At 39.1% G+C, this 15,560-nt stretch overlaps 1 protein-coding gene across 2 annotated transcripts in view; it reads left to right on the top strand.

Annotated features, from left to right (window-relative positions):
• Positions 1-12,883, top strand: part of syn3 (synapsin III) — a 98,506-nt gene extending 85,623 nt beyond the window's left edge. The window contains exons 11-14 of one of the 2 annotated variants that reach the window (XM_060889850.1): positions 5,749-5,880; positions 6,167-6,209; positions 6,472-6,619; positions 8,602-12,883. In XM_060889850.1, the coding sequence (XP_060745833.1) occupies positions 5,749-5,880; positions 6,167-6,209; positions 6,472-6,619; positions 8,602-8,725 (447 nt within the window). In that variant the 3' untranslated portion in view covers positions 8,726-12,883. The remainder of the gene's footprint in view (positions 1-5,748; positions 5,881-6,166; positions 6,210-6,471; positions 6,620-8,601) is intronic. The other variant, XM_060889851.1, reaches the window with a different exon arrangement.
• Positions 12,884-15,560: the final 2,677 nt, after the last annotated feature.

Genomic DNA, 15,560 nt, shown 5'->3' with positions numbered 1-15,560 from the left:
AGTTCAGGGTTTCATCTCTGTGTAATTTCTCTCGTGTTTCCTCTTACCTCCCAGGGTCTGTCCATCGCAAGTGGTCCTATAATTGTAAAGTTGGTTGCTCAACTTTATTTAAAATGTTCACATTTTTTTGAGCGATTACCTTCATGTCTTGGCATTGCAAAACCACTTGCTTTTTCACTTGCTTTAACTTTGACGGCCATCTTTGTGTCAACAACAGGTTTTGGTTATGCAGCCGTTTATGGAAATCTCAGTACTTCAGGTCAGAGTGGTTGTAGCCCCTCAGAACAAAAACGGAACCAAAACTAGGTAAATCTGCACAACAGACTTCATTAACTTAAAATTAATCCTAAAACTGGAACTGTGAGCGATTTTGAGCATTATATTAGCACTTAGGTTCTTAGGCCGCGTTCACACTGCAAGTCTTAATGCTCAATTCGGATATTTTGCTCAGATCTGATTTTTTTTGGCTGTTCACATTACCTTTTAAAATGTGGCCTATATCAGATACCAGTGTGAACTGTTTGCTGTTTCGAACTGACCCGCGTGCGCAAACGAACAATAACAATGACGTCACACGCAGCACGCCGTTGCGCTAAAGTTGGCGAGGTTATGGAGGAAGAAAGCATTTTCGCTTTTCTTTCTAAATGTTTGTGTAATGGCAGCACAGAGACGCAGTGTTTTGAAAATTTTCAGATGTCGAGGGCAACTTTTGATTATTTGATCCGTTTTGTAGGCGTAGTCACGTTTGTGTGCGTACTCGCCGCCGCATAATTGTGACGAATGTCGATGTAGATTGACGTAAAAGTCGCATCAAATCCGCCTCGGTTGTTCACACTGCGGCCACATTGGAAAAAATCAGATTTGGGTCTGATTCAGGACCACATATGGAAGTGTTCTGTATCTGATTTGAAAAAATCAGATCTGGGCTAGATTTGAGTGTTCACACTACTCCTGAAGAAGTCTGACCTGGTCACTTGACCCCCAAAAATCAGATTTGGGCCACTTTTACCTGCAGTGTGAACGTGGCCTTAGTCTAAGGAACAAGAATGTGAAAAACATTTATGAATGTTCATGTATCTCGTACCATGGAGCTAAGATCACCATTAACTGAGAGAGTGAGGTTTCCATAAACAGCTGTATAAGTAAAATTGTGATTGTGTACCATACATGATTTTGCTTAAAAAAAATTTTTAAATTAATTAATTAATTAATATTGGGTTGGCACTCCGTCCAGGGTGTATCCTGCCTTGATGCCCGATGACGCCTGAGATAGGCACAGGCTCCCCGTGACCCGAGGTAGTTCGGATAAGCGGTAGAAGATGAATGAATGAATGAATAATATAAACAAAAAAGTCAAAAGTCTATAATAACACATTTTAACAATGTATAGTTTATTTATTTATTTTATTTTTTTTTAGGTTTTTTTTTTTACTGCTCCTCTCTTTTAGTAGTATTATAGTCTTTTGATAGTTTTATAGTCTTTTTCTAAATCTACACTACTCCTTTACTGCATTTTATTATGTACTTTTTAATATCTAACATATTTATTCCAAACTTCTCTATACAAACAGATTTATAAATGCAGTTTCAGTCTGAATTATCTGAATGATTTACTAATTTCCTGCTTTGTCATAAACTCTATTCTGTAGAACTGGGCATCATCCAGAAGAGAAGGTTACATGTTAACCTCATTAACACTCAGGACACATGCAGTGGGTCAACCCTAGAATTAAAGGAACGATCAAGAAATGATGTCTTTGATCTGTTGAAGTAAAATATACACACATTTACATTTAGAGCATCTTTTTATACATTTAAATACATTTCCTAATCATGCTGCTAAAAATAAACAATGTCCTTACTTAGACATCATTTACCCCCCAGAAAACAGGGAATTCCTTTCAGCTTAGTCAGAGCTTTCTTTTTCTTTGACCCTGGACGTGACAGGAAGCCTCGCTCGCTCTCCGGGGAGCCGATGATGCAGCACATTCCTGCTCTAAACTATTTCTCAGTGGGAGGCAATGAACTAGGTGAAGCCAATATTATAGGAATGTGTAGAATTTAACTGTATTATTTGTTTCCTCTGGATTCTCTGGTTTCTTCCCGCTTCCCTGCTCCCACTTCCCTGGATTGTCCCAATGCAGTTGGTTGAGTTTGACCTCAGTGTTACTGCAATGGAAAACTTTATGGATCAGATCCACTGACCAGGTTGATGCAAATGAACGCAAAAGGTTCAAACGTCGAACGGTGTTCAATTTATATACTTAAAACGTTATGATATTAAAACAGATATGAACCGAAAGGAGCGATCCAAACTAGGGTAAAAATAATCAGAGTAGGTTCTTATGAAACCTCTATCTGATGAGGCGACAAGAAAAAAATGACTTTTTTTTCCTTTACTCTCTCCCTTCGTGACTTACGACACATCAGGCCGACTTGGCTCGGTTTTGCCGTGACGTTTAAGCCAGCGTCTGTGTTTAAATGTTAGTAGGCAACAGAGAAAACATTACGCCACTGATGAAAACAGCCTCGACCACCTCACGTCCAGCATACAGCAGGATGATCTAAGCTCGTCGTCTGCTGAATCACTCTGAGCAGAAGAACAGTAAATTAAAGGGAGGTGGGGATGTGGGGGCATGTGCCGGGACGGCAGGGATGGAAACGGCTGGTGTTTGAAGTCTGTGCCCAGGCAGTGGCTGTGGTTATGAGTAACAGGCAGAAACCTCCCACTGCTGCTGCTGCTGCTGCTGCTGCTTGATTTGCTCAGGAAAGCCTTTCAGCTTTGCAAAATTGTTTAATTTCATTTAATGCCCAAAGAGTGGTGCAGTCATGGCTGTGAAAATAAAGGATTCTGCTGTTGGTTTGTTTTGTGTTTAGTTCCAGTAACATTGACGAATGCTTAAAGCAGTAAACCACTGTTATGGAATACAGAGTCCTTTAAAATACAGCACGGCGATAACAGTAAACTTTGTGATTTTGCTGGAAACATCTGGAAAATTCCAGATGCAAGAAAAAAATACAGAATTTAGAAAAGTAAATATATCGTACAAATCCCAGGAGATAAAGGAGCAATATTTTAAGAGGGCCTCTCTGCTCCAGCCTTTTCTCACTCCACCTCTTCCTCTCTTTCTTGCTCTCAGCGGCTTTTGGTTCTTCCCCTGTCCCAAACTTTGTTTACACCAGAGAACTGATCACATGTAAGCAAGTGGCCAAGACACGAGTCTTCCACTTGCGCTGTTCCTCTCTCTCTCTCTCTCTCTCTCAGGCTTCTACTCATCTGTTTTGCTGCCCATGTGAGTTGACACACCTCTTCCCCAGTCTGAAATCCAACTCCGGGCACACATATGAGTCACTGTTGTGGGACAAACTTTACAACCAGTCTCTTTTCTTTGAGTCTGTGTGATTTAAAACTTTCCGACCATAACGCTGCCGTGTACCCGTCTCGCTCTGCCTCACAGCACTCAGACCTTATCCCAATCTTCTTCTTTGGGTTTCTTTTATTAGGCCATAATAATCCCAGCTACAGCCCTCAGCATTTACAACACTGTTTCTGAATGTATTCTTCTATTTTTTTATCTATCTATTTATCTCTTTAAATCATCTCAAGAAAAGTTTTTTGTTTATGACACTAAATCTGGATTTCAGGAACTTTCTATTTCCAGTATACTCCAGCCTTGTTTTTTTTCACCGAGTGTGGTCTGTTGACCCATAATTAACATGTCCATGATGTTTCCTCCTCCACAATCCTGCATAGTATTTATTTCAGTATAGCTTGGGTCAATATATTTAATATTAATCATTATAATCTTTGAATCTGTAACTATGAATGTTGTTGATTACAATCAGCTCCAGAATGGTTGGTGTCCTTCAAGCAAATGAGTGAAAAATATTGTTTAAGTAAGCATGTATGTACTTATACATAACGCCCACTTTATTAGGAACACATGTATGCTTGCTCATCATTGCACTTATCTAATCAGCAAATCATGTGGGTCAAGTGCTTCAGTTAACCTTCACATTGAACAACAGAATGAAGAAATTAGATTTCTGTGACCTTGATGCTGGTACCAGACAAACTGGTTTGAAGATTTCAGAAACTGCTGATCTTTCTTTCGGAGTTTCACACATCACAGTCTCTAGAGTTTGAACTGAATGGTATAAAACAAAACAACATTGAGTGAGTGACAGTATTGTGGGTGGAAATGTCGTGTTGATGAGAAAATGGACAACTAAATATTAGAAAAAAGAAAAAACACCTGGTCTTTGTCCAGTCTGTCCAGTTTGTTCCTAATAAAGCCACAGCCTCTTGTTCTTGGTTGACAGGAGAAGAAACTTCTGTAGTCTTCTGCTTTTATAGCTCATCCCCTTTAAGGTCTGATGTGTTGTGCATTCTGAGATGCTTTTCTGCTCAACACAGTTTTAAAGAGCGATTACATGAGTTAATATAGACTTACTGTCAGCTCAGACCAGTCTGTTCATTCTCCACTGATCTCTCTCATTAAATAGTTAATAAACTCTTACTAATAAAGTGGATGATGTGTGTACTGAGTCAGAAAACTGGACTATTTTCCACTAAATTACTCTCACAATAATTACCTAAACATCCATTCGTGTTCAGTAACGCATTCACGCCCAGGGCAGGTTAGAGAACCTGATCCAAATCCCAGCATGTATTTAAGAGGTGGGAGAAAAAAAAAAAACAGAGAAATGACACATAGCTACATGGCATAGAAATTCAGTACAGACAGTAACCTGAGCTCAGGAGTGTACCAGAGACCATGGAGCTACGAGGTAGCAGTGTTCCTCATTGTGTCATCATGATAGCTATTTCAAAAAGACCTACAGTAAAATGTAAAACCTACAGTACACTATACAGTAAAAAATGGACTAAGTGCAAAGTATAAGATTTCTGACGCGTTGCCTTTGATCAATTATGAGGTTACTCACACATGCATCCATCATCCATCACCATGGGGAAAACCAAAGAACTTTACACAATAGAGACCACGTTAAGAGCAAACCTATACCAAAGACTGTACGTGATTACCCCCAGCAGCCCTAAAACCCCACTGTAGAGTAGCTCATCTGCCTGGTGCTTAGATCTCTCAACAATCTGTATAATAACTTTTTATCGTTGTTGTTGTTGTTTTTTTTTTGGATATGAGTCCTATTGAAAACCTGTGATCTGAAATAAATTGAACCCCATGAACTTTACAAACCTAAGAATATAACAGAGCTTCAAAAGATTTGCTGAATTTCAAACTGTGTTACAAATGACAGGAAGAGACTCTTTGTTGTTGATCTCTTCAGGGAACCTTTGTAGATCAATAATACATAGAAAAAATACAGAAATCCTAATGTACTAAACAATACTACAAGATATCTAAACTAAAACAAGAACTATTGACATATTTTTATAGATTTTTGTTCTGTTTTTATTTATTTTTTTTCTGTGATCTGTTTTAAGGTACTGTACTATATCTTTTACATCTTTTGACCACTATTACACTGACACCAAGTGGTCAAATAAGAGTACTGCAGTCTGTGTGTCACAGTTCCAGTGCACTCACACAACCTGCTACAGGTAGTCAGGGTTTGGTACCACACTGTAGTTCCAGCTCCACATGACAGCTTTCACATTACCAATTAATCATGTGAACTGTAAGCTTGTTTCAGACTAAAGTGCCAATGTGAACACCTCGTTAGCGAATCCCTAAGAACATCCTAATCCGATCTGGTTTGTTTCAGGTGATGGACAGCTCCATGCCTCTGATTGGTGAGCATGTGGAGGAGGACAAGCAGCTCATCGCTGATATGGTCCTCAGCAAGATGGCTTTTTCTCTGCTCGGTGTCACCTCTCCTCAGTCCTCCAATGCAAAGGTGCCCAAACAAACACCACTACTGACTCAGTGCTTCATTAAATGATATTAAACTCTGCATGATTCACTATATACATACTTAAACTTTAAAGTGCAGTGTGACTCATCTTGAAATTCATCCTAATCTTGTATTTTAAAGATATTTAAGACTTTTATCAGCCTCTCATAATGACATCCGAGATTATCTAAAAGACAGGAATAACCTGTATATATGAGAAACTTTTATTTAAATAGATAATATTAATATTATAATATTAGCGTTCTATCTGACTTTGTCTCTGGGACAGACACAACCTGGTCCTCAGACGACTCAGCCGAGACGAGTTCAAGGTGAGTTACAAAGAACAATAAAATCACACAGTGTTGTCTGGAAATCTTGTAGTACAGAATCAAGCCATTATTCCTATAGAAAAAGAAGCAATTTGTACTCAGACTAGAGGTGACTTCAGAGCTCACATGGTTTAAGAATGACCATGAACATGTCATAGTCACTGCTAAATAATCATATTCCCAGAGGTACAATATATCATAGCTACATGCATTTTATTAGGATGATGAACAATCTACACTATTTGTTTATCTGTGTGTGTAGGAGGTCCCCGGTCAGGCTCTGCCTCATCGTCTCAACCTGCACAGGGATCTCCACAGCGTACTCGCTCTGCAAACACCTCTCCCAGTCAAGCCTTCCAGCCAGGCCCAATCCCAGCAGCCTCCTCTCAGAAACAAGGACCACAGCTCAAGTAAGCTCTTTTACTTAATCCACTCTCACTGTGTTACTTTACCCACCAAGCAGAGCCGATCCTGACCTCCCTGGGGCCCTAAGCAAAATTTTGCTTAAGGGGCCCTCCTAGGGCCCTCCTTCCACCCTCCTTTTAAAAAAAGTTTGCTCCATCGCTCGGTCAAAGAGTAAAACAATACAGAATTGAATGAGGTACAGTATAAACAAATCTTTATTGAATGGAATATTTTATATTATTAGCAATAGCCCCACTTAAACTGCCTCCCTCAGATTCCTCTTTATCCATGTTCAAATATAAAATACTATTTATAATATGACTTGGCTCTTGTCTCAATAGCAGATACCAGAAATGACCTTTTTACCAGTGTAAAATGTAATTCCTTATATCAAAAATATGGTTACTACCAGAAATCACACTCTTAATATTTACATTTTAAGTATCAAATACTGAATTCTTGATATCAAAAATCCATATCATGTGAATGTATAAAAGCTAAAATGGCTTGCCATGCTGTATCACTGTGTTTAATAGGATGTATGAGAGCAATACTTGATCCTTGATGGTTATTATTTACTGAGGGATGTGCATTCATATAGACCTGGCATTATGCCCACTCCAATGTAAATCCATTGGTTTCCATATTGCATTAACGTTGTTGTAAGCTTGATTGAGAGACTATAAACATTGTCATTTAGGAGTGCTATCACGATACTTTTTGTACTGGTCCCAACACAGATGTTGCTGATGGAAAGCGCACGTGTCATTTCGTGCACGATTGCACGCGCATATGAACGCATGTTGACGCGCGGCCCGGTTATCGAGCTGCCGTTTATAAACACCGTTGCCCTTGGGCGTTTATTCACGCAAATGTTCACGCAATAAATTGTTGTGTGACAGACAGACAGGCCAAGAGATGCACTGGCAGCACTGCACAGCTAATTTAGCTAGTCAGATAGAGACTAGAGACAGAATCACATCAAATTAACTTTACTGTTATTTATTCTTGCTGACATCAAACCTGAAGAGAACACAAGTTTACCTGATTGCTGTTCTCGCATTTCACTCTCATTTTGGTTTTTTTTTTCTCTTTTCATGGCCAGATGGATAGCTCTGCTTCATATTGTCATCTACACAGTAAACATTAACACGTGCTGTGAAATGAGGCAGGGGAGACGTAACCACATTACGGGGCCTTGCGTAATTTGCGGGGCCCTACGCAACTTGTGTAGTGAGCGTATAGGGCCGATCGGCTCTGCCACCAAGGTCCGCTAGTTTATACAGGACATGTTATACTAACACCATTCAGACATTACTTTAAATTCACTGACTGATGAAGTGCATAACATACTGTAGATTATCTCGTTACAATGAGACTTCACTGAACACTCAGCTCTCACAGCTGATGTATTGGAAGCAGGAAAAATGGGGAAGCGTGTACAAGGATCTGAGAGACATAACAGCAGGTCTTGTAGTGTTTTCCCAGAATTCAGTGATTAGTATCAAACCAAATGTTTAAGGAACATGAAAAAGAATTCAAGGTGTTGACTTGGCCACCAAATTTCCCTTTTCACAATCTGATCAAGCCATAAAGATGGAGATGGCCTCACCTCGTAACTTACAAGACTTAAAGGATCTGCTGCTAAAGTCTTGGTGTCAGATACCACAGCACACCTTCAGAGGTCTTGTGGAGGCCATGTCTCATTAGTTCAGAGTTGTTTTGGAGGCACAAATGGAACCTTGTCCTTGTCGTGGCTGATCAGTGTATCTGTGAGACAGAACAACACCCAGATGTGTGTATTCCAGCATTACTAACAACTGGATAATACACATTGTTGTTATTAAATGTCAGTAATAACTGGTTTTATATAAATGTTAAGTATATAGTAATATCTAAGGGGGTTCGTACGACCTTGTCATTTGCCTACAGTAAGATCTTTTGTGTACAGAAACAAGTAACACCGTTTCCACGTGTTACCTTTCAGCAAGTCTCAGTCCCTCACCAACACCTTCACAGAGACGCTGAGAGGAAACCCAGCAGACGACGAGGTCAAAGCTGAGACCATCCGAAGCCTGCGCCAGTCTTTCGCCAGCCTGTTTTCCGACTAGTACAGTACGCTTACTCACACACACACACCGAAATCTGCACTTTTGGATTGAAAGTTGTTGTGAAGGTCAGTAGAGTGGAAGTGAAATCTCTAGCTTCATGACCGAATACGACGTCCAGTAGATGTCCATGCCACTAGTTTTGATTTCTGTGTCATTCTTTTCAAACCTGCCTTCTCTTTCTTCTTCTTCTTCTTCGCTGATCTCAGAGTTTCTGAGATTTAGACTTGCTTTTTAACCTTAATTTCATGACTGAGAAGATCCACAAAGGTTCCATCATGAAAATAACCACATACAGTAAGGTCTTGCATATTTAGTTTATGGATCCCGACTTCCAGTCCTGGAGGTTTGAAGTCACATTTAGCCGATTCTCCCGAATTCAACTCACCAGTACATTTGCAGGTTTAGTCAGTGAGCTACAGCAGGTTAATCACTAAACCACACTGGACTGTGGATCTCCAGGACTGGAATTGTGGGATTCTTTGTGTATGAAGGACTTCTTGTGGACTTATTTACACGGTTAAATCTTGTGGTGTAACAGTATGAAAAAAAAAACAAAAAACAATATGCTAACATAACCGTATAGCTCAACGTATAGTATCCCAACATCACCTTCACAAACAATTAAATTCAAAACAAATTTGATTTTAAAGAATTGATCTAAGTAACAAATAATTCCCGTTAATCCAAAAACTATTGCTTGGCAAAAAAAAAAAAAGAAACGGTATCTATGTTCAAATAAACAGTATGTTATCCCCTTTTTAAAATGTAGCATATTTCTTTTGTTTTGTAATTTATTCATTAATAATTTATTATTTTCAGTGTAGTGTAGCGTTTACAGTAAAACTCTTATTGATCTGTCATCTTGCGCTATCAGCGATCCTTTATTATCCTTAATTAGTGACTGAATTAGCAAACAGTTATTATGATATAATCCCCATGACACAGTATGTATTTTAGGCTATCAGGCAATATTCCACACTGGGTCTTATTTTATTTCTAAAAATGGGTCAGTCTTCCATTACCATATATCTCTTCCCTTTATAAGTGACGTATACTTGACAGTGTAAGTACTGTAAATACTGTTTTATGTATTGGGCATTTTATCTCCACACTGGGAATCTCTGATCTCGTCCCACCTTCGGGAGAAGGAACTTCACAACAAATAAAGGAGAAGGAAATAATGACGTCTGAGTCCAATCTGAAAGCCATCAAATCACTGACATACTGAGGCCTTGATTCACTAAGATCTCAAATCCTCACTCGTGTAAGGAAAAGCGGACGTGTGAAACCTATGGAAATGAGGTGCTGTGTGGATTTGATAGTTCCTTTGTTTAAGAGAACCTCGCCAGGTGTTGAAACTAAACCAGGCGTGTTTGTGCAATTCAATTTTAAAGTTGCACCAAAAAAATACAGTATGAATGCAAAATTAAAGTGTGTCATGTTCATAGTGTAAAAGTGAATGTTTTAATGCTGTTAGCGTCAGAGGCGTGAACATGCAGCCGTTTGTAATATGACTTTAAGTAAGACATTTATTACACTTTGGGAGCTTGAGGCCTGATCGTAAAAGACCTCATGAATAAAATGTAATGAATAGTAGAATTTTATTGGACCGCTCCAAATTGATGCTGCGTTCAACTAAAGCTCACAACGCAAATTAAAAAAAAAAATAAAGAAATAAAGAAAATATTCCCTCAAGTTCCTGCTCGGAAACGTGGGATGGTTTCTTTCTTCGAACCGTGAGTTAAGTGTATGATGTCATGTTAGTGTGATGTTCATCAATACAGTTTCAAGAAAAAAAATTTGTTAACATCACACTAAACTGGTCCATTCTGAAACTTCCCGTTTCCTATTTAAATCAAATGCAGCATTAGTGCTCCATGTTTCACACTTTTAGAGAGAAGAGATACACACACACACACACACACACACACATTTACAGACTCACTGAGATACTCACACACAGACACACACACACAAACACACACTCCCTCATACACCGACACTCAGATACTCACAAATAGAGTCACACACACTCACTCACATGCACACACACTAACACACACACACACCACATACACACACGTTTAGTAAATCGGGGCCTAAGTGTTTGACCACATTCACTTTTAAGCAAAATAAATGTTAACAGTTGAATATGCATCATATCGCTCGCTCTCAGTGTTTTGTTCATTTCTGTATTGTACACTGAGTATTTTGTGACCACAAATTATTACGTCGCCTGTTCATATAAGTAGCTTGATTTATTTGAACTTGTGGACCAAATTATGCTTTAAAAAAAAAAAAAATCAAGCTTTGCAGTGATGCTACAGTCTTTTTTATTCTTTTGAGAGAATGCCTGCTGTCAGTGTGATGTGTTTCCTCTGTCATTTACACGCACCTTATGAAGTGCAATGAAAAGCCATAAACCAGTAAAGAGGAAGTGTTTCATGTTTGGTGATTTTGAACTGTTATTTGTCCCATGTTTATATTTTAGGTACACATTCAGTTCTTCTCTAGCTGATAGAATAACAGAAGACATGTCCATATGTACATTATCTGTGATATCTCTCTATGTCTCCACACACCAGAGTAATAATCCTGTATCCAGAAAGAGTCCAAGCAATTGAATGATCTGTTCACTATAACTATGTCGTGCTCTTCTGTGTGGTATTGTATTATTATTATTATTATTATTTAATGAACTAAAGTGTGTAACTAATCTCTAAACTTGCAACGCATTTATATATATATTTATTTTTGTGAATTAATGATTAATTGATTATTTATTATTTTATCCTCTGTATCAAAACTTAAAAGTTGTGTATTTATGTATGTATGTATTTATTTTAAAATCCTTTTTTTTTTTCAACAGTGCATTTTGTTTGACCCCGTGTATATTATCTGAACGACGTTCATTAAGAAGCATGCCTCGATTTTTTGCAGTATTGGACGTTTTTGAGCATTAAACGGACGAGGTGATTAGCTTTAAAGTCTGAGGCCTAGCTGTTGTTGATCTCTCACCTGACCCGCAGTCGCTCAGCTACCTCATGGCTCCCGTCTCTCGAAATGCAAACCATTCATCGGTTCAGAATTATGCAGTAAAAGCTAAAGCTCAGAGAAGGTGTGAAACCCACGACGTAGCTTAGGGGTAGCTTGTTTTTTTTTTTTTTACCTTCCTGTTAGGGTGATATTCCTTTAAGTTGAACAGACTTATGTGGGTCTCAACGCAACACAACACAACAAGTTTTACACTCGCACAGCTTACAGTGATTTCAGCACCCTTTCACTGCAGTGAGCCGACAACATCACAATATACACACAACATCACAATATACGCACACAAGAGTACATACACAGAAACAACACACACAACGGTATAAACACACCCCAATACACACACACAACAGTACGTATGCAGATACAACACACACTCAGATACAACACAGAAACACCACAATACACAAACACAACAGTACATATGCAGAAACAACACAAACACAACAATACACACACTACAATACACACAACAAAGTACATACGCAGATACAACACAAACACAACAGTACACACACTACAATACACACAACAAAGTACATACGCAGATACAACACAAACACAACAATACACACACTACAATACACACAACAAAGTACTTACGCAGATACAACACACATTCAGAAACAACACACACACAATACACACTCAACAGTACAAACGCAGAAAGAATACACACACAACAATACACACACTACAATACACAAACACAACAGTACATATGCAGATACAGCGCACACAATACACGCACAACTGTACATAGGTAGAAACACACACACACACACACAACAATGTACACACCACAATAGTACAAATGCAGATACAACACACTCAGAAACAACACACACAACAATATACACCGAACAGTACACACCCAGAGATGACACACACTCAGAAACAGAAGAACACAAACACACACACACATACACATGTATATGGTTGTCATATTGCAGTGAATTATGCAGTGTCGTGGTTTTCTCTAGCGTAAATGTGGCATGATTAGGATCCTCTTCCACCCTCTGGTGCCTCTGTAATGAATGTTCCTCATGTAGATCAGTGTTTCTGAATGCTTCTGTGTAAATTGTGTATCATTCTACATGTGTTTTAATGTCATGCGTGCCATTTTTGGTACATTTTGGGTTCTATATATTTTGGTTAATGGAAATGCGATTAATAAACAGTGTTTAATAAAAGTGGTTGTTCCTGTGGATTGGATTTGTTTGGAAGCAGAAGAGCTCTTTAGATAGTAAAAATGATATTTAGCAGATTTAGAATAATCATTTATCCAGAGTGTCTCAGGTGAGGAGGGAAAGATAGGAGAGTGCTACGAGCACAGAAAAGGCTAATCGGTTAGCCTACAAGACGACGTTTCTAGCTGTGCGATAGAATAACTAAATATATATATATTTATATATTTTCAAACTCCATAATTTTCAAAGAAGAAATAAAACGAAAATATACAATATGTGTAGATGGAAAAAGGAGAAAAGGTCTTTACAAAAATACTCAACTCCGTGTGTGTATGAGTGAGTGACGTGAACAACACTAGGGGGCAGCACATGCACTACTAACCACAACACCACACAACAGAGCAGCTAAACAGTACACAAGTATACTAGAACATCCTTATATCTCTGTTACTCCTTAACAGACTCATGTAAGTACACCCACCTGCTAGAAATGTCCATTTCCTTCTAAAGAAAACCTAAAGAAATACAAATTTGAAAACTGAAATTTGTCCAAATGAAACAATGCTCACAATTTCATGCATTTCCAATCACTTGTTTATGTGGTGTTTTTTTTTATGTAACTTCTCTTAGCATAGTTAATGCCCTTGAGGAAGAATACGTTATTTAAAAGGTAATGTCTTTCATTTTTCTAATCAACGGAACCTGTTTAGAAATACACCTTCATTTTCAACAGCCGTCATATTTTTGACCTTGTTTTCTCCCCAGTCTATTTGCTGCTCATGCTGTGTCACAGGGCTGCGTTACACATTCAAAGTAGAGCGCTGTCTGACCTCTTACTCATACATGAGCACACAGATTTACATTTATATTTACTGTACTTGGAAAATGTAGGGCTTTGAAGTTTCTATCAATGAATACATCGATAGTAGTTCAGTAGGTCACGGACTGTTGGGAGAGAAAATACAGCATGAAAATACAGCACACAGAAAACAATGTTATTTTTTTTCTTTCTTTGTTTTTAGAGCGGGGGCACGGTGGCTTAGTGGTTAGCACGTTCGCCTCACACCTCCAGGATCGGGGTTCGATTCCCGCATTGTGTGTGTGGAGTTTGCATGTTCTCCCCGTGCCTCGGGGGTTTCCTCCGGGTACTCCGGTTTCCTCCCCCGGTCCAAAGACATGCATGGTAGGTTGATTGGCATCTCTGGAAAATTGTCCGTAGTGTGTGAGTGCGTGAGTGAATGAGTGTGTGTGTGTGTGCCCTGTGATGGGTTGGCACTCCGTCCAGGGTGTATCCTGCCTTGATGCCCGATGATGCCTGAGATAGGCACAGGCTCCCCGTGACCCGAGGTAGTTTGGATAAGCGGTAGAAGATGAGTGAGAGAGTGTTTTTAGCGCTAGTTTAAGTATTTCAGAGAAGTGTCTTGATCCGTACCTTCCTTATATCTTAGAGGGTGTTTGGGACCATTTAAAGAGCTTTATGGTAAGTCCCAGGGGCTTTGTAGGGAAGCATCAGTGTCTTAAATCTGATGTAGCAGCTACAGGAAGCTAGTTGAGGCCGTGTAGCAATGGGATGGTGTTGGAGAACATAGGAAGGTCACACAGCATTATGGAAGCCATTAACTCAGAACTTTATTCAGGAAGTGGTTTAGTTCAAAAGTTTCATCATATATATTATTTTTTTAAAAATACTACTTGTACAATATGAAAATTGTGTGTTGTGTCTATCTGATGCAGCATCAAAGGGGTTAAAGGATCACAAGGAGTGATTAGTGCTTTGTTGCACGGCATTGGCTCTCTTTTAAAGCATGGGCTTTAATGCATGGCTCTCTTTTAAAGCATGGGCTGTGTGTGGAAGATAACGTGGCGCAGGCTCTGAAAACATTAATCCAAATGTATTGCTTGAATTTTCTATCATCAGTGCCTGCTTGCTTTGTCAGAGAGAGCGAAGCCAAGAACAACCTGTATTCCACGCTCTAAAAACTATTTTTATAGAACATTCTATAGAACATCTGTCACTCTGAGGCACCTGAAGACCTCAACCTCCCTCACTAGAGTACTTCACTTCATGCTAATGTACATGGTGAGGAGTTGAACACAGGTGCCATTATTCGATGAGGTGGACCTTAGAATGTAAAATCTTTATGCACAGCCTAAATAAATAAACTGCCATCGCTCAGGCTGATCCACCGTCATACTAGCTTTAAAGCAGTTTGTTGCAGGGGACAATGTGATTATAGATTAATTACAAAGGCATCGGTCCTGTGCATAAACTTTGCTCTGGATTTCTCTTACACTCTAATGATAGGCATTAATATACACTTTAGCACAAAAATTATACAGTCACATCATATTACACAACCATACGCAAGTTGGCTTGCTAATGTGACTCGCTCATGTCGGTTTCTTCTCTATAACATTAGAAGGATTCGGCCATTTTTGTCCACACAGCCTGCTTAGGTACTTGTTCAGTCTCTTGTCATTTCTAGACTGGATTACTGCAATGCACTGCTGGCAGGTCTACCTATGAACGCAATCCGTCCTCTGCAAACGATCCAAAATGCAGCCGCACGGCTTGTTTTCAACCTGCCAAAGTT

Source organism: Tachysurus vachellii, chromosome 16, assembly GCF_030014155.1.
Source record: "Tachysurus vachellii isolate PV-2020 chromosome 16, HZAU_Pvac_v1, whole genome shotgun sequence".
Lineage (NCBI taxonomy): Eukaryota > Metazoa > Chordata > Actinopteri > Siluriformes > Bagridae > Tachysurus > Tachysurus vachellii.
This window is presented reverse-complemented; position numbering and strand designations above follow the sequence as displayed.